The following is a 13,647-nucleotide window of genomic DNA, read 5'->3' on the forward strand; positions in this document are numbered from 1 at the left end:
CTTGCCTTGGCGAGCTGCGTTCTCCCCCAGCATTCCATCAAGGTTATGCGGCGAGGCGTGGGCGAGGCAGTGTCATCCATACATTGCCGCGCGGTCCGTCTGCGCGCAAGGCAATGCCGTTTAGTCGGAGTAATCGGTTGCCTTGGATCTGTCGATATGTTGTCCACCACGTGCAGTCTGCTGTCCCAATCTGGATGTTTCAGTTACATAACCTCCGCAGCACCCACACGAGAGGACTTCCGCGAGAGCCGTTGCATCGTCGAGCCGTGTTTGCGCGACAAGAAAAACTGAGGTCCATTTTGAATGGAGCATCCAGAAGAGGGATATAGGCATCAACCTCTATCATGCATTGTTTTGCCAGTCTTTAGATGCCAAATCATGAACTCTATCGACTCGAAATTCCTTTGACGAGCAAGCGTTTGTGCGTAAAGATATGCTTTTTTGCTTGTCCAGGGTCTCGACGACAACGCTCAACTAAATTTAGTCAATGACTCGAGTCATCCGGGCCCAACGGCTGGTAAACACGACAAAATGGACTTCTTCTAGAGAGCTGCTGGACTATATAATAGGACGCATTCGCGCCCTTTGATTGTTTATCATTCCAAAACTTACCAATCCTCCATCCGATTCAAGCCAAAGTTTGCAAACTTCGCACTTCACATTCAAGAACTTTTCCCCGACACATATCCATTACCACATCCTACCAAATCAACCACCACAATGTATGGCCTCGGACTTCTCGCTTTCTTCCTCATTCCCCTCCTCACCAGAGCCGCCCCACTTGATGGCGATGACTTCATATTCTGCTGTGTCATCACTTCGAAGGCGGACTTCCCGGTCAACGACCCAAACGAATACTTCAAGGTACCCTGCACGCAGTACGAAGGCAAATTCCACTCCACGGAGCAAGACATTATCAATGGTGTGTGGCGCGCCGAATGCCACGAGGTCATCAACCCTCCGTACGATCTCCACGAGGTCCCTCTGGGCGTCATCAACGTCGACTGTAAAAAAGGCAAGGACGCTTGCGAGTAGACTGGTGACCACGACCTGACCGTAAGTACATCAAGTCCTCCACTACACATTTACAGCTGACTTTACTAACGCATGCCTCGGTCTTCTCGACTTTTAGATTGCGATTGGTTTACACGAGAATTGGCCGAGGGCGGAGTTTGAAGGGTACGATGGGCGAAGACGAATTGCATACATCAGTGTTGGGTACTGCATGGCCACTGTCTTTTAAAGCATATAATGATATTTTGTCCTCTTCATCCTGCTCATATCTCGTTCTCTGGTCCACTGAGCATGAAATCTGCTCGTTTACTTTGCAACGATTAGCCGGTACAGCCGGGCATCCCTACACAAACATAGACGTACGCGGCATCCCCTGTAGATAACTCCGTCTTGGATAGCCAATCGGCTCCAGCGAGACGTAAAACAATCAGTCAATCAATCGTTAACTTTGCATCTGGGCGTCACACAATGCGGCATCGTCATAACCTGATGTTGCAAGCTTAATCATCACGTACGGCCATAGCACGTAGAGAATTCGGAACCCCGTCCGCTCTTCCATAGACAAGCTGCGTTGCGGGCGATTAGTAGTTGCGTGGGTGACTAGCAGCGAATCCCGCCTGTTGTACGTTTTGCATTTCGTTTTGCTGTTTCCCCGTTGTGGGGTGCAGTGGGTCTGCTCAGGACGATCACGTCTCTGGACGAAGGCCGAGCAGCCACCCGTCTTTCGCAAAGAACTTTTCGTTCAGTCTCTCCAATTCGTGGGCCAATGAACAGACAAGGAGCATGATGAACAAATGATGTGAATGTCACAGACGAAGGTGAATTCTGCGCGCTCAAATGCTACAGTCGCTTTCTCCACTCAAATCCACGCTTCAACAACGCACAGCAAAACCGAAGCTCAGTGTTGATCAAAGTCAATGACGACGCGTCCAGCGATTTCTCCTCTTCTCAGCTGCTGCACCGACTCTGGCATCTGGCTCAACGGCCGCACTTCTGCGATCTGCTGCAACAAGCCGCGCCGCGCAAAGTCGAGGCAGGCTGCAGTGTCCTTCATGGTACCGACCAGCGTTCCCACAATGCTCAGGTTGCGAAAAATGTACTCGGATGGCTCTGCCTCGATCTTGGTCGTGCCTGCAGGAGCTGTGGGATGGGTTAGCTTTGTCGTCAACGCCGGCACGTCCACATCACCAGATCATCTCGCAGCGTTGGAGACAGGAGATTACTTACGCAGACCAACACACATGATCTTGGAGCCAATCCTGTTACCGACATAACTGATTGCGTTCTTGTAGGCCTGCGGGGCCGTCACAATCACACAGTGAGCGCCCAGATCACCACACACGCGCTTGACCTCTTCGGCCGTCTCCGCGCCATGCTCCGCAAAGTCGACAAAAGCTTCAGCGCCCAGCTTCAGGGCGAGATCCTTCTTCTGGGCGCCAGTGTCGACGACTATCGGACGATGTCCCATGGCTTTCGCGAGCTGCACGCCCTGGATGCCGACGCCGCCGCCGCCGCCGGGAAAGACGACAAAGGAGGCAGGCTTGAGGTCGGCGTCGATGAGAGAGCGGTGCATCGTGCTGGCGCTGCACATAATCGGAGCGGCAACGTAATCAGGCACGCCCGGCGGTATGGGCGATGTATACTTGGCCGGTGAAACAATATACTGCTGATAAGTTCCTGCAAAGCCTTATTAGCGCGGAATCAAGCAAAGACCGGAATCCGCGAAGCTCAGCCGTGGGCAACAGTGGGCTTCATTCAAGCTAACTTACCAGTCGCGACCAAGCCGGTGTACAAGGCCCGGGTGCAGTAGTTTTCCTTGCCGTCCCAGCAGAGCTCGCAGTTGCCGCACACGTCGATGAGCGGCTTGACTCCGCCGCGGTCGCCGACCTTCCAGTGCTTCACGTTTGCGCCGACCTTGACGACTGTGCCTGCGCCTTCGTGGCCGGCGCATTGCACGCCGAACTCGGACATTTTGGGCAGAGTCCAGTCGTTGGCCATGAAGTGCACATCGGACATGCACTGCCGCAACGTTAGAGGCCGGATCGTAATCGTAATTGTTTTACTTTGGTAGGGCACTTACGAGCCCGGTACAGCTGAGCTTGAGGAGTAGATCATTCGGTCCTACAGGGGAGGCGGGTCAGCAATTGACTTATTTTTGTAACTTTTTGACATTAATCTGGCGAGTGGCGTAGATCCGGAAGCTTCCCTACACCCAGGTCGAGATGTAGGGTTGAGTAAAATTTGATATTCTTATCGCGGGGGAGGTGCCAAAATAAGCGACGTCGGCCGTGAAAGTTTTTGGCATGATTACACTTCCCCTGGCGACGACCACAGAGTGCGCGTAAAACGATACCAGGACAGGAGGACAGACCTGGTTCTGGTACGTCGACTTCTTGAACCTCTATTCTAAAGTCGGGACCTTCATTGACGACGACACCAGCCTTTGTTTTTGCCGGAATGTCGTAATGCAGCTCGACGTGCTCGGTGGATGCAGGCTCTGTTGATGCCATTTTGTTGCCGGTTTCTGTCCACTCTTTTCTGCTGAGCAAGTCAAGAGACTGATGGTAGCACTGTGCGCAGGGGTATGGTCTTGTCTTATAATTCTAGAAGGCTATAACTCCCTTTCAAAAGCTACCTCTGCCTTAAGTACTCACCATCAAACCCCCCCCCCCCCCCCCCCCCCCCCCTCCTTAGCGTCCCCACCAGCGTCATCTGTATTCTGATCCTCCTCGGACTAATATTGGTAGGTAATTGGGTGGTGGTCAGTTGGGCCGTCGAAGTCCAATGACGGCCTCATTCCGCACGATTGACCGTGTTACTGTGACGCTATCAACGACGCCGAGTGGATACTGCAATCCCAGCTATTCTCAGAAACCCCGCGAGCTGATCGTCCTCCATTGCGTCTTTTGCCCCACTGGCTTGCTCGTAACCTCGTCGCCGTGGCCTGGTCTATGCCGTGGCATTCTCCAGCTGACATAACAGTTTCTTTTCGCGGTGGCTGTATCGACTCGAAGAGCTGTCTGGCCGCGCAAATCTCCTGTCGTCCGAAGAAAAGTTACGCCAAAAGGAAACAGACAGCTATTCTCAGACCAATTTGAACCACTCTTATGTTACTTGGTCAGCAGCCACACGGACCAACCACTCGAAGAGGCTGTACGCGGGGTCGGCTAAGGGGTGGTAGGGGCGCAAGGCCCGGACATGGTTGCGTGTGGGCTGCCAGTGCGGGGACCGGCAACCCCACGGTTTTGCAAAGATCCGGCTATGCGCAGGCCTCACAGGCCATTCAGATTGCAAAACTTGCCCATGATAAACGGATGGACAACTGATGCGCTGCAGAAAATGTAATTGTGCAACAAGAATATCTTGGCTCGTCTTGGTTCCGGTCAAGCTCAGCAAATCAGATCTTTGAACAATGTGGACTGCGGAACTGCTGCGCCATGGCGATGGGTCGTCCACTCGGTCTTGACTGTCGTAGTTTCTTGGCCGGCTGAGTGGAACTCCGGGACGTCTTGACGTCCGGCTCCGGCCATATATACTCTTGATCCGCGCTGTTGACACGTCAGGAGGTGTCACCTGACTTGCGCTTCACAATGAGAGCAAGTGTTGCCAGAATGCTGTTTGTCTTATACGGGGCGCGATCGCTCTCTCGGGAGGTGACACTGATCTTGTTGTACGCCGACTTGTACTCAGTAGCAGGCAAAGAGATAGAGCAAAAGTTTTGGGCAACAGTCGTGAAGATAGAGCTCTGTTCGCAAATCAGGGTTCAAACTATGAAAGGCAAAAATGTGGTCCAATGTTCAGAGGAACAGAAGCCTTAAAGCATTCCCGCATCTGTCCTGTGAGTCCACATGCAATTGGTAGCAGACCAGCAAATGAAAAGCTGGAACTTGGATGTGAGCATTCCAGTCAACCTGACCGAGCTCTGGCGTGGTCCGCGGAACTGGTGATGGAAATGGCCAAAAGAGTGTTGTTAGGTTGTAGTCCAGCGGCACGTGCTTCTGGATCAGGACGGCAACGACTGAAGGAAGGCAACGTTTGATCTTTCCCTGCCGCGTCTCACGACCGTGGCATAACATCAATCTGGACTGGTCCGCTTCGACCAAACAGCGAAGATGAGCCCCATCATCCACCATGTCCACATCTCTCCTTTGACTTTGTTCACTCTGTCGACAATGTCGCGCAAACGCTCCCGCAGTGAGTCCTCAGAGTTGGAAATTGACAAGGCCATTCGACTCGGAATCATGAGAATGCAAGAGAAGACGGGAGAATCGATGAAGAAGACGCAAAGAATTCGCGAAGATTGGCTTTGTGTGGGCGACGACACGACCTCAAATAATGCCCAGAATCCTGAGTCCAATTCAGCAAACAAGCACTGGATTCTCTCCGACCGTCCCGAACACGTGAGATTCTACTGCAGCTTGCCGGCTCGATCAAGGCAGTCCGCAAACGAATCTGCGAGAGATACCAGGAAGAAATGCACCAGCAGCAGTCCATCGCCAAGGACTTTGACTGGTGCAGCAAAAGCGTGTGGAGAGAGCTGAACTTGACGCATGCACCCAAAAAGAGCTCATCAGGTTAGCAAATACATTGGCGACACCATCAGAATGATGACCGAGGAAGCATGCCAACATTCGTCTTTCGGAACGCGTATGAGCGCAATCCTGACCCTGAAGAAAATTGGGAAATCGATCTTGCTCAGCAAATGATATTCCACGAGAGGTTCGGCGGAAATTTGAAAATCAGGGGAACGGCTCTACCGGGGCTTTCAGGACGCCTATCGACAGCCTTAGCGACGCTGAAAAGACAATCGTTCTGGCAGCATATGAGAAGGGATTCACCTTCGAAGAGAAGATGGAGGAATTGCTGAAGCTTGCCGAAGGAATCTACTTTCCTGGCTTAGAGAAATGCCTGAATATCCTCCGAGATGGGTGGGAGGAAGGTGTTGCCGAAAGCAATTAAGAAGGCGAAGAGTGAGCTGCTGCAGTCCGTAGACGAGACAATAATGCGAGTGATTGAAGGAGCAGAGCATTTTGGACTTCCACCATTTTGGGTGATACTGTCGGCGCTTCTCACGGCGGCGAAGCGACGCCGATTGTGTAGGTTGGCTGGCCAACAAAACAGCGGTAAAGACGGGTCGAATCTTCCGCGAAACCATCTCTTTCAAGCGCCTGCCGCACACTGAACGCATCATTTACACCATACAATCCGTCGAATATGTTCAAAAGCGCTCATTTACCGCAGAGGACCTCAGCTCGTCCAGTGCGAAGCGCCCACGCGTCAATTACTACGCCGAAATGAGAGCCGCCGAGGGGAGCTACACCCAAATGTCTTCAGCTCGGGAATACGACTATGCTATGGAAGAGAGAAATTTTACAAGCCTGGAGAAGCGCAAGGTTTGGCAGTCTGTTGATACACACGGGATGACATTCGGGGCGAAATTTTACCGAATGCTTGACCGCTGTCTGGCAAATGACCTCGAAATAATGCCAGGCTTGTATGAGATCGAAGAAATCCTGAGAGAAAGCAGCAATATCCAAACGATCGACAGCGGCAAGTACTTGGATTCTGAATCCGAGTCACAATCATCAGATTGAAACAGCTCTGTGTGAAGACATTCGAAAGTCCTCCCGACCATATCTGGATCAAACCTCAGAATGGCGGTCTTTTGGAAAGGGAGGGGGCCCGCCAATGGAGCTGCAAGAGCGTCATCCTGTTTTGGTACATTTTGTTTCTTGCGGTCCTCGATGGCAATTGTCGAACATTAAAGGACCGCTCCTGTGCTGCTGGAGACGGAAAGACAGAGTTGTTGAACGCGGAAAGCTCCTCTCAATTCTGAACCATCATGGAGCGTTACACTGTACCAGGGGGCAAACAGGCCTCCCTGTGGCGGCAGAATGTAGCGGTAGTCGCAGCGCACAACCTTATCAATCCACGATCCGACATACTCTCTCCAGAAGACTCACACCGCTCAAGCCTCCACCCCCTCAAACCCCTTGACATCCTCCCTATAACACCTCTTCGTCCTCTCAACCGCCTCGCCCAAACAGTCCTCGGTCGCCTCTCTATCCCTCGGCACAAGCCTGACCTTAAAGTCGCGCGGAATAGCCACCAGCGCCGTCTTGAACTGATTATAATCCACATAATCAGTGTTTGGCGGCTCCGACTCGCTGGCGACGATGCGGTACGAGCTGAGGATGCGGAGCAGCGCCGTGTAGAGGAGGCGCGACGCGATGAATTGGCCCGAGCAGGCGCGCGCGCCGGCACCGAACGAGTGGTGCGCGGGCCCTGGAGAGACGGGATTTTCGGAAAAGGGGCCCATGGCGTTGGACGGCGTGATGGGATCGAGCCAGCGCTCGGGGTCGAATGTGTTGGCGGTGGGGTCGAAGTAGTCGAAATCTGGAAAGGGTTGGTAAGGACGCGATTTTGAGTCTTGATTGGAAAGCTTACCGTGGTTGGCGGCTTGCGCGTTGATCAGAATCATGGTTTTGGGTGGGATGATGGCGCCTTTGTAGTTGACCTCGGTGACTGTCTTGCGTGGCAGGCTCATGGCGCTCACTGTGTAGTAGCGGCCTGCTTCCTGCACAATGGCTTTGAGATATGGCACCTTCTCCTCTTGGTAGCTTTCCCTTCACGCATCTTGGATTTTCGGGTAGTGTCTCTTGATGTCTGCGTACGCCCTGTCTTGGAAAACTTGCCCTTCAGGGGTTGAAAGAGAACCCAGGCAGGAAGTCAAGGTGCCTGGGATGGTCTCGAATCCTCCGGATACCAGCGAAAGACATATTGAGCTGACCTCGACGCCAGTAAGTTTCGTCTCCTCGTCTTTGAGTATGGCGGCAGAGATGCACGGCTTGTCAGTGCCGTTCTTGATCATTCCCCGGACCTTGTCGAGAAGTTGGTTTAGATAAGCGTCACGGCGAGCCCGCAGATCCTTGGAACGGGCATTCTTCTCATTGTTTGGCAGATAGCGCAGAGCGGGGATGTAGTCTTGGTAGTTTTCCGACGCGCTGCGCAAGAGCGAAATAGCCGATCCCACGTGTAATATCTCGCGCAAAAGATCGTCATACACCTCATCCATGCGGATGCCGTAGCAGAGAGTCAGGGTCGTATTCAGAGCGTAGCGTTGAATATAAGGTCGAATGCTGACCTCAACTTGCCCGGCCTTGCTGTCTTTGTGCATGTCTCGCACGATGCAGAAGCTCTCCAAATCGAACATGGGGTAGTATTTTCGCAAAGTAGGTCTACTCAGAGCGGTTCCGGCAGCTTTTCGCTTGTTCTTACAGCTGTCATCCCAAGGTGACGAGCCTATCGTGAAGCCTTGCGTCGAGGAAATGACGCCGTGGAACGTGTAGAGAGTTGGTCTGTCAATGACGGCATTCTGATGCTTGACGAGGATGTTGCGGCAGTCTTCGAATGAGTTGAACACTACGGCACGCTTGTTCCCCAGACGAATTTGAAAGACGGACCAGTCGTACCTGCAAACAGCAGTCAGGATGAGTGATTCGTGAGGACACTGGTACCTACTGCCTCCACCATTTTTCGCATACTGTAGCATGGTCTTCTCCCAAGTCAAAGAGATGGCCGACTACGGGAAGTGCCCCAGGAATCTCTGGAATCCTTGTAATGTACGGTATGTCTGTGTACGTTGCAACCTGCTCGCTAATCAGAGAAAGTCGTACAGCGATGACTTGCAACAAACCCTGTAAAAGACATAACCTAGGGCAATCATGCCAGCACTTGTCAAGCACTGCGTGGGCGAGATTAGAAGCGCCCCCAACAAACCACTGGAAGAGAAGGCCATGGCAAAGGTTTGGAGTGTCAAGTCAATCTTTGAATCTTGTGTTTTTCGAGACCCATCATCTTCCTCAAAAGCATCAAGACGCTGAAGAGAGATGATGCCGTCGAAATTCCTGTCACGATTAGCGTTGATAAAGGCGGGGGGATCTGATAGACTAGTGCGTGGGGAGAAGTGGAGGGACGGAAGACGGCATTGGCGGATACGCCCGAGCTGGAGGCTGATAAACATCGAGACCTTGAATGGTCGAGCCGGGCACCAGGAATTTGCTAGACCTCATGAGAGAGCTGGAATAGAGCAAAACAAACAGCGCTCCTCATCTTTGAATTGTCGCCATGCCCTTCAAGCAGCCAGAATGACTTTCCACGATGTCTGTGTGCATTTCCTGAGCGTCGATGGTCGCATCACTTGCAACAGCGTTGAGATCCTCGGACAATTTTTTCCAAATCTGAAGTGATTCAATCAGAGGGCGATGGTTTGTAGAAGGCTGGAGACGGTTCTGCCCAATTGAAGGCGTTCGACCCTGTTGGTTAGCGGTCCCTTACATAAGTGGCGCTTAACGCCGAAAGTCCGGCCCAGGTCCGCTCCTCCACCACCACTTCCACCTCCATCCCTACCTCCACCAGCCTCAGACGAAATGTCCTCCCCACTGTCCGATCCGAATAGCAACGGAAACACTTTCGCCGCGTCGGCGAGCCCCTCAGTGCCCGATCCAAAACTTCCAACATCAATCTCGCCCGGATGCGCCGCCGACAAGCTCCCACGCCTTACGCCACGGACAAAGAAACCCAATGGCGCTGCCGACGATTCAGCATCATCAACCGCCAACCCCTCGCCGATCCCAGCACCCGCGACGCCAGCGCTGCCCGAACCGCTGCGGCCAGGATCCTCGCACAAGTTCGTCACGCCGACGCGGCGCATCCTGTCGAAACGCGACCACTCGCTCTTCCAAGCCTCGCCGACCCACAGCCTCCTGCTCGCCTTCATCTTCACGCTATCAGAATCGGTGGCGCAAACGCGCATGCGCGCGGTGGCAGGGCGTCCGCGCAGCTCGCTGCATCCGACGGTCGCAGGGATACTGAGCGTGCTTGAGACGATAGAGAGCGAGGAGCTGGCAGCCCATCCGGCCGACGACAATGGCGGCAGCCGCTTCGGTAACCCGGCATTCCGCGGCTTCGTCGACGGCGTCGTCGCGCGCATGGGCGAGTGGCATGAGCGCGTGGGCGTCAAGGACCCGGCGGCTGTGACCGAGTGCGCGGCGTACCTGCGGCAGGCCTTTGGCAGCCGCGCGCGCATCGACTACGGCAGCGGACACGAGCTGAACTTCTGGGTGTGGGTGCTATGTCTGTACCAGCTGGGCCTGTTCCCCATGCCATCGAAGAAGGCCGACAAGCAGCGGGAGCAGAATGGCAACGCCGGACCAGACGAAGGCACCGCCGTGGCGCAGTCCCTCGTCCTCGTCGTCTTCCCCACATACCTGCGCCTCATGCGCAGGATCCAAACGACATACTACCTAGAACCGGCCGGATCGCACGGCGTGTGGGGGCTCGACGACTACCAATTCCTGCCCTTCCTCTTCGGAGCCTCGCAGCTGCTGTCGCACCGCTACATGCGGCCCAAATCGATCCACTCGGCGCTCGCGCTCGAAGAAGGCGCGCCCGACTACCTCTACCTCGACCAAGTCGCCTTCGTCAACAGCGTCAAGAGCGTCGAAGGGCTGCGCTGGCACAGCCCCATGCTCGACGACATCTCGGCCGCGCGCAGCTGGGACAAGATCGAAGGCGGCATGCGCAAAATGTTCGTCAACGAGGTCCTCGGCAAGCTGCCCGTCATGCAGCATTTCCTGTTCGGCTCGCTCGTGCCCGCCGCCGACGGCATGAGCGCCGGCGACGAGGGCGACGACGCCGCCGAGGAGCGCGTCGCCAGCGGGGAGGCGGCCGATTCGGACGAGGGCCGCGTCGTCGTCCATGACGACGAGGATGGCAAGAGGCACGTTCATACGGCGAACAGCTGGGGCGATTGCTGCGGGATTCGTGTGCCGAGTAGCGCGGGTGCCGTGGGGGAGATGAAGAAGCGCATGGGGACGCAGGGGCTGCGGCGGCTGCCATTCGATTGAAAAGAGAGACAGACGTAGGAGCAAGAAATGAAAAGGAAACAAGCGTTTTCTAAGGACGAAACATGAACGATTCAACTCGCGGCGACAACCGACGATGCAAATGCTGTTATGCCTATGCCACCCATCCACCCATCATCCATCGTACAATCTCAGTCCCCCTCCCCTTCCCATGGATATCATAACAAACCTCCCCCCTCCATCCCGTCCCCTCACCCACACATAAAATGCATCCACAGCCCCCTCACTTCGCCAACTCGGCCTCAACCGCCTCCTTCAAGCTCTCAGGCTTCGTCGTGCTCGCCCACCTCCCCTTGACCGCGCCATCCCTGCCGACCAAAAACTTCTCGAAATTCCACTTGACGCGCTTCAAGCCCATCAGCCCGGGATACTCCTTCTTCAACCACTCCCACAGCGGCTCCGCCTTGTCGCCGTTCACGTCGACCTTTCCGAGCACGGGGAACGTGACGCCGTAGTTGACCTGGCAGAAGGATTGGATGTCGTCGTTGGAGCCGGGGTCCTGGTTGCCGAATTGGTTGCAGGGGAAGCCGAGGATGACGAAGTCGGACCCGCGAGGGTGAGACGAGGTGATGGATTTGTAGAGTTTTTCGAGGCCTTCGAATTGCGGTGTGAAGCCGCACTTTGAGGCCGTGTTGACGATTAGGATGACTTTGTTTTTGAGTTGCGAGAGGTCATAGGGTTGGCCGCGCTCTGGGAGAGATTTGTTAGTGTGTGGCTCTATTTGGTGGGGACTGGGGTTTGGTGGTGGTGGTGGTGGTGCTTGGCTGCGTGCGCTGCGAGGGGCGCGGCGCGCGGCGGGCGACGGCATCATTGTGCGTCGTCGGTATCCGCCTGCGCAACCGATGCGCCGCCACAGTGGGTGCAGGAAGAAATGAGACGTCCTCTAGGGAGCAGTCTTCCGCGGTCACGGCCACGCCTAGGGAGCAGTCATCTACTCTCATGCTGCGCTTGGCGAGCCGTCGTCCATACTTGTAGTAGCTGGGACCGGGGAGTTTCATTTCCTTCTTCACCCACTGTGCCGCCGCCGCCGTGACTCTGAGCGTTGCAGAGCGCGCGGAGCCCTCTTGCCCGCTGGCAGACGAGCAGCAGGAGATAGAACACAGGCCAAGAGGGGCAACGCGTGCTAGAAGAAAAAAAGAAATGGAAGCAAAGACTCACTGTCCAGCGGCTTGAAGTCATAAAAGCTGGTCGCAGAAGCCATAGCGGTGGAAGAAGAAGCGTGGAAGAGTCTCAACTGCACGGTGTGGCGACGATAGCTGTTGAGGCAGTGGTTGTGGTGGTGGTGGTGGTAGACGCAGGCGGAGGAAATGTCTCGAGTAATAAATAGAACAAGGGCCTTTGTAAGGTGACGACGAGGAACAGGTTCTGGAAGCGCAGTCGCGGGTCGATGCAGTTGATTGGTCGGTGCAGGTGCCTCCTCCGCAACAATAGCCGAGGAACTGGAATGACAATGACGACTCTGACTAGCACCAGCAGCAAAAGTCGTCTTTTTATCGCGCGGAGCAGTAATGAATGCGAGTCTTGTCTGGAGACACGCCGCGTTCGTGTCGTCCGACGAATTGCGTTTTTGATGCCTGTCGGCGCCACAATCGCTGGTCCTGCTGCTGCTTGTGCTTGTGCTTGTGCTGAAGCTCGCCGCCGCGGCCCGCAGCGAGCTTGTTGCTCCTCCTGGCAGTAGCTTCGAACGCGCTGCTGATACTGCAGCTCTTCTCACCATTATGGCCATGGTCCTCGTGAGACGTCTCGTCTGTCGGCGTCGTTGACTCTGAAAGCAATCGCGCTCTCGCTGCTGCCGTCGTCCTTCAGATCAGCAGTACTGTATGGATGCACAGCCTGATGCAAACTGAGTGAGTGAATGAACGGTTCAACAGTTCCGACCCCGTCGCTCCCGTCCGTTCGTCCAACGGCTGCGCAGGTGGTGATGCAACGCTAAGCTCAGGGAAGGAAGCACCGGCGGCCAGGGACGCCGTCTGCGTGTGCCTAGAGCTGTCCGGGGCGTGGCGCAGCAGCAGCCAGCGACTCGACTCGACTCGATCACCGATGACACGATACGACACGACACGACACGACACGCACCGCGCCGAGCGCCGATGGATGGATGAATGGATAGATGGGTAGGTGCCGTGGTCTCTCAGCAGCGGGACAGTACCTCGGACAGAAAGTCGAACCTGCTGTACACTGTCCACAATCGTCAGCGTGGTGGCTGCTCTAATGACTTTCTGCTGGTGCTCCTCAATGTAGACGCTGGTCCGAGTGGCGTAGAGCTCGTGCTGGCGATCGGTCCGGGTGCGGTGGGGTGCGGTGCGATGCGAGAGAGCGCGAGAGAGGGTAAGTGGAGCTGACTGCTAGTACGGTACAACTAGCCCGGGGTGTGTTTTTTTTTTTTTTTTTTTTTTTTTTTTTGGTTTTTCGTCAGCTGCGCGAGGTCGAGGCCGGTCGGGCTTGGTGCTGGGGGTGGGGAGAGAGAGGGAGGATGGATGGAAAGCCGGGCGTTGGCTAAGGTAACAGACGGTGCGAAGCGGCGCCGTTGGCCGCGGCGAAGGGGCGTATGTGGCTGGCTACCTTGGCTCTCCAGTCTCTCTCGTCCAGCATTCGCAAGTCGGCCTATCGGCCTGTCGGCGTCTTTACGCGTTCCGTCAGCGCCGGGAGACCAGACCAATAGGTAGGTAGGTAGGTGGGTAGGTAGGTAGGTAGGTAAGTAACAGAC

General features: G+C 55.1%; 7 protein-coding genes across 7 annotated transcripts; 4 read left to right on the forward strand and 3 right to left on the reverse strand.

Moving 5' to 3' along the window:
* Positions 1–720: 720 nt before the first annotated feature.
* On the forward strand, positions 721–1,132 carry IWZ02DRAFT_493250 (uncharacterized protein; the record flags this gene model as incomplete). The annotated part of the gene is made up of 2 exons (XM_066769916.1): positions 721–1,006; positions 1,092–1,132. The coding sequence occupies 2 exons, from the start codon at positions 721–723 to the stop codon at positions 1,130–1,132; spliced, it is 327 nt and encodes a 108-aa protein (XP_066619523.1).
* Positions 1,133–1,749: 617 nt separating this feature from the next.
* Positions 1,750–3,619, reverse strand: IWZ02DRAFT_459800 (chaperonin 10-like protein). Its single transcript, XM_066768107.1, has 5 exons — positions 3,386–3,619; positions 3,095–3,135; positions 2,784–3,033; positions 2,242–2,691; positions 1,750–2,154 (listed from the first exon to the last, which is right to left on the reverse strand). The coding sequence occupies exons 1-5, from the start codon at positions 3,522–3,524 to the stop codon at positions 1,913–1,915; spliced, it is 1,122 nt and encodes a 373-aa protein (XP_066619524.1). The 5' UTR covers positions 3,525–3,619; the 3' UTR covers positions 1,750–1,912.
* A 92-nt stretch (positions 3,620–3,711) lies between these two features.
* IWZ02DRAFT_459804 (uncharacterized protein) lies at positions 3,712–4,878 on the forward strand. The gene has a single exon (XM_066768108.1). The coding sequence runs from the start codon at positions 4,605–4,607 to the stop codon at positions 4,830–4,832; it is 228 nt and encodes a 75-aa protein (XP_066619525.1). The 5' UTR covers positions 3,712–4,604; the 3' UTR covers positions 4,833–4,878.
* A 297-nt stretch (positions 4,879–5,175) lies between these two features.
* IWZ02DRAFT_501751 (uncharacterized protein) lies at positions 5,176–6,608 on the forward strand (the record flags this gene model as incomplete). The annotated part of the gene is made up of 3 exons (XM_066770286.1): positions 5,176–5,733; positions 5,784–5,953; positions 6,136–6,608. Exons 1-3 carry the CDS (start codon positions 5,636–5,638, stop codon positions 6,606–6,608), a joined length of 741 nt encoding a protein of 246 aa, XP_066619526.1. The 5' UTR covers positions 5,176–5,635.
* Positions 6,609–6,982: 374 nt separating this feature from the next.
* Positions 6,983–8,812, reverse strand: IWZ02DRAFT_471396 (phenylacetate 2-hydroxylase; the record flags this gene model as incomplete). Its single annotated transcript, XM_066768871.1, has 5 exons — positions 6,983–7,410; positions 7,462–7,640; positions 7,689–8,486; positions 8,536–8,663; positions 8,711–8,812. 5 exons carry the CDS (start codon positions 8,810–8,812, stop codon positions 6,983–6,985), a joined length of 1,635 nt encoding a protein of 544 aa, XP_066619527.1.
* A 428-nt stretch (positions 8,813–9,240) lies between these two features.
* Positions 9,241–11,042, forward strand: IWZ02DRAFT_65398 (serine/threonine-protein phosphatase 2A activator 2). The gene has a single exon (XM_066771017.1). The coding sequence runs from the start codon at positions 9,444–9,446 to the stop codon at positions 10,920–10,922; it is 1,479 nt and encodes a 492-aa protein (XP_066619528.1). The 5' UTR covers positions 9,241–9,443; the 3' UTR covers positions 10,923–11,042.
* A 121-nt stretch (positions 11,043–11,163) lies between these two features.
* IWZ02DRAFT_471398 (glutathione peroxidase-like protein) lies at positions 11,164–12,141 on the reverse strand (the record flags this gene model as incomplete). Its single annotated transcript, XM_066768872.1, has 2 exons — positions 11,164–11,630; positions 12,099–12,141. 2 exons carry the CDS (start codon positions 12,139–12,141, stop codon positions 11,164–11,166), a joined length of 510 nt encoding a protein of 169 aa, XP_066619529.1.
* Positions 12,142–13,647: the final 1,506 nt, after the last annotated feature.

Source organism: Phyllosticta citriasiana, assembly GCF_038021145.1.
Source record: "Phyllosticta citriasiana strain CBS 120426 chromosome Unknown IWZ02scaffold_13, whole genome shotgun sequence".
NCBI lineage: Eukaryota > Fungi > Ascomycota > Dothideomycetes > Botryosphaeriales > Phyllostictaceae > Phyllosticta > Phyllosticta citriasiana.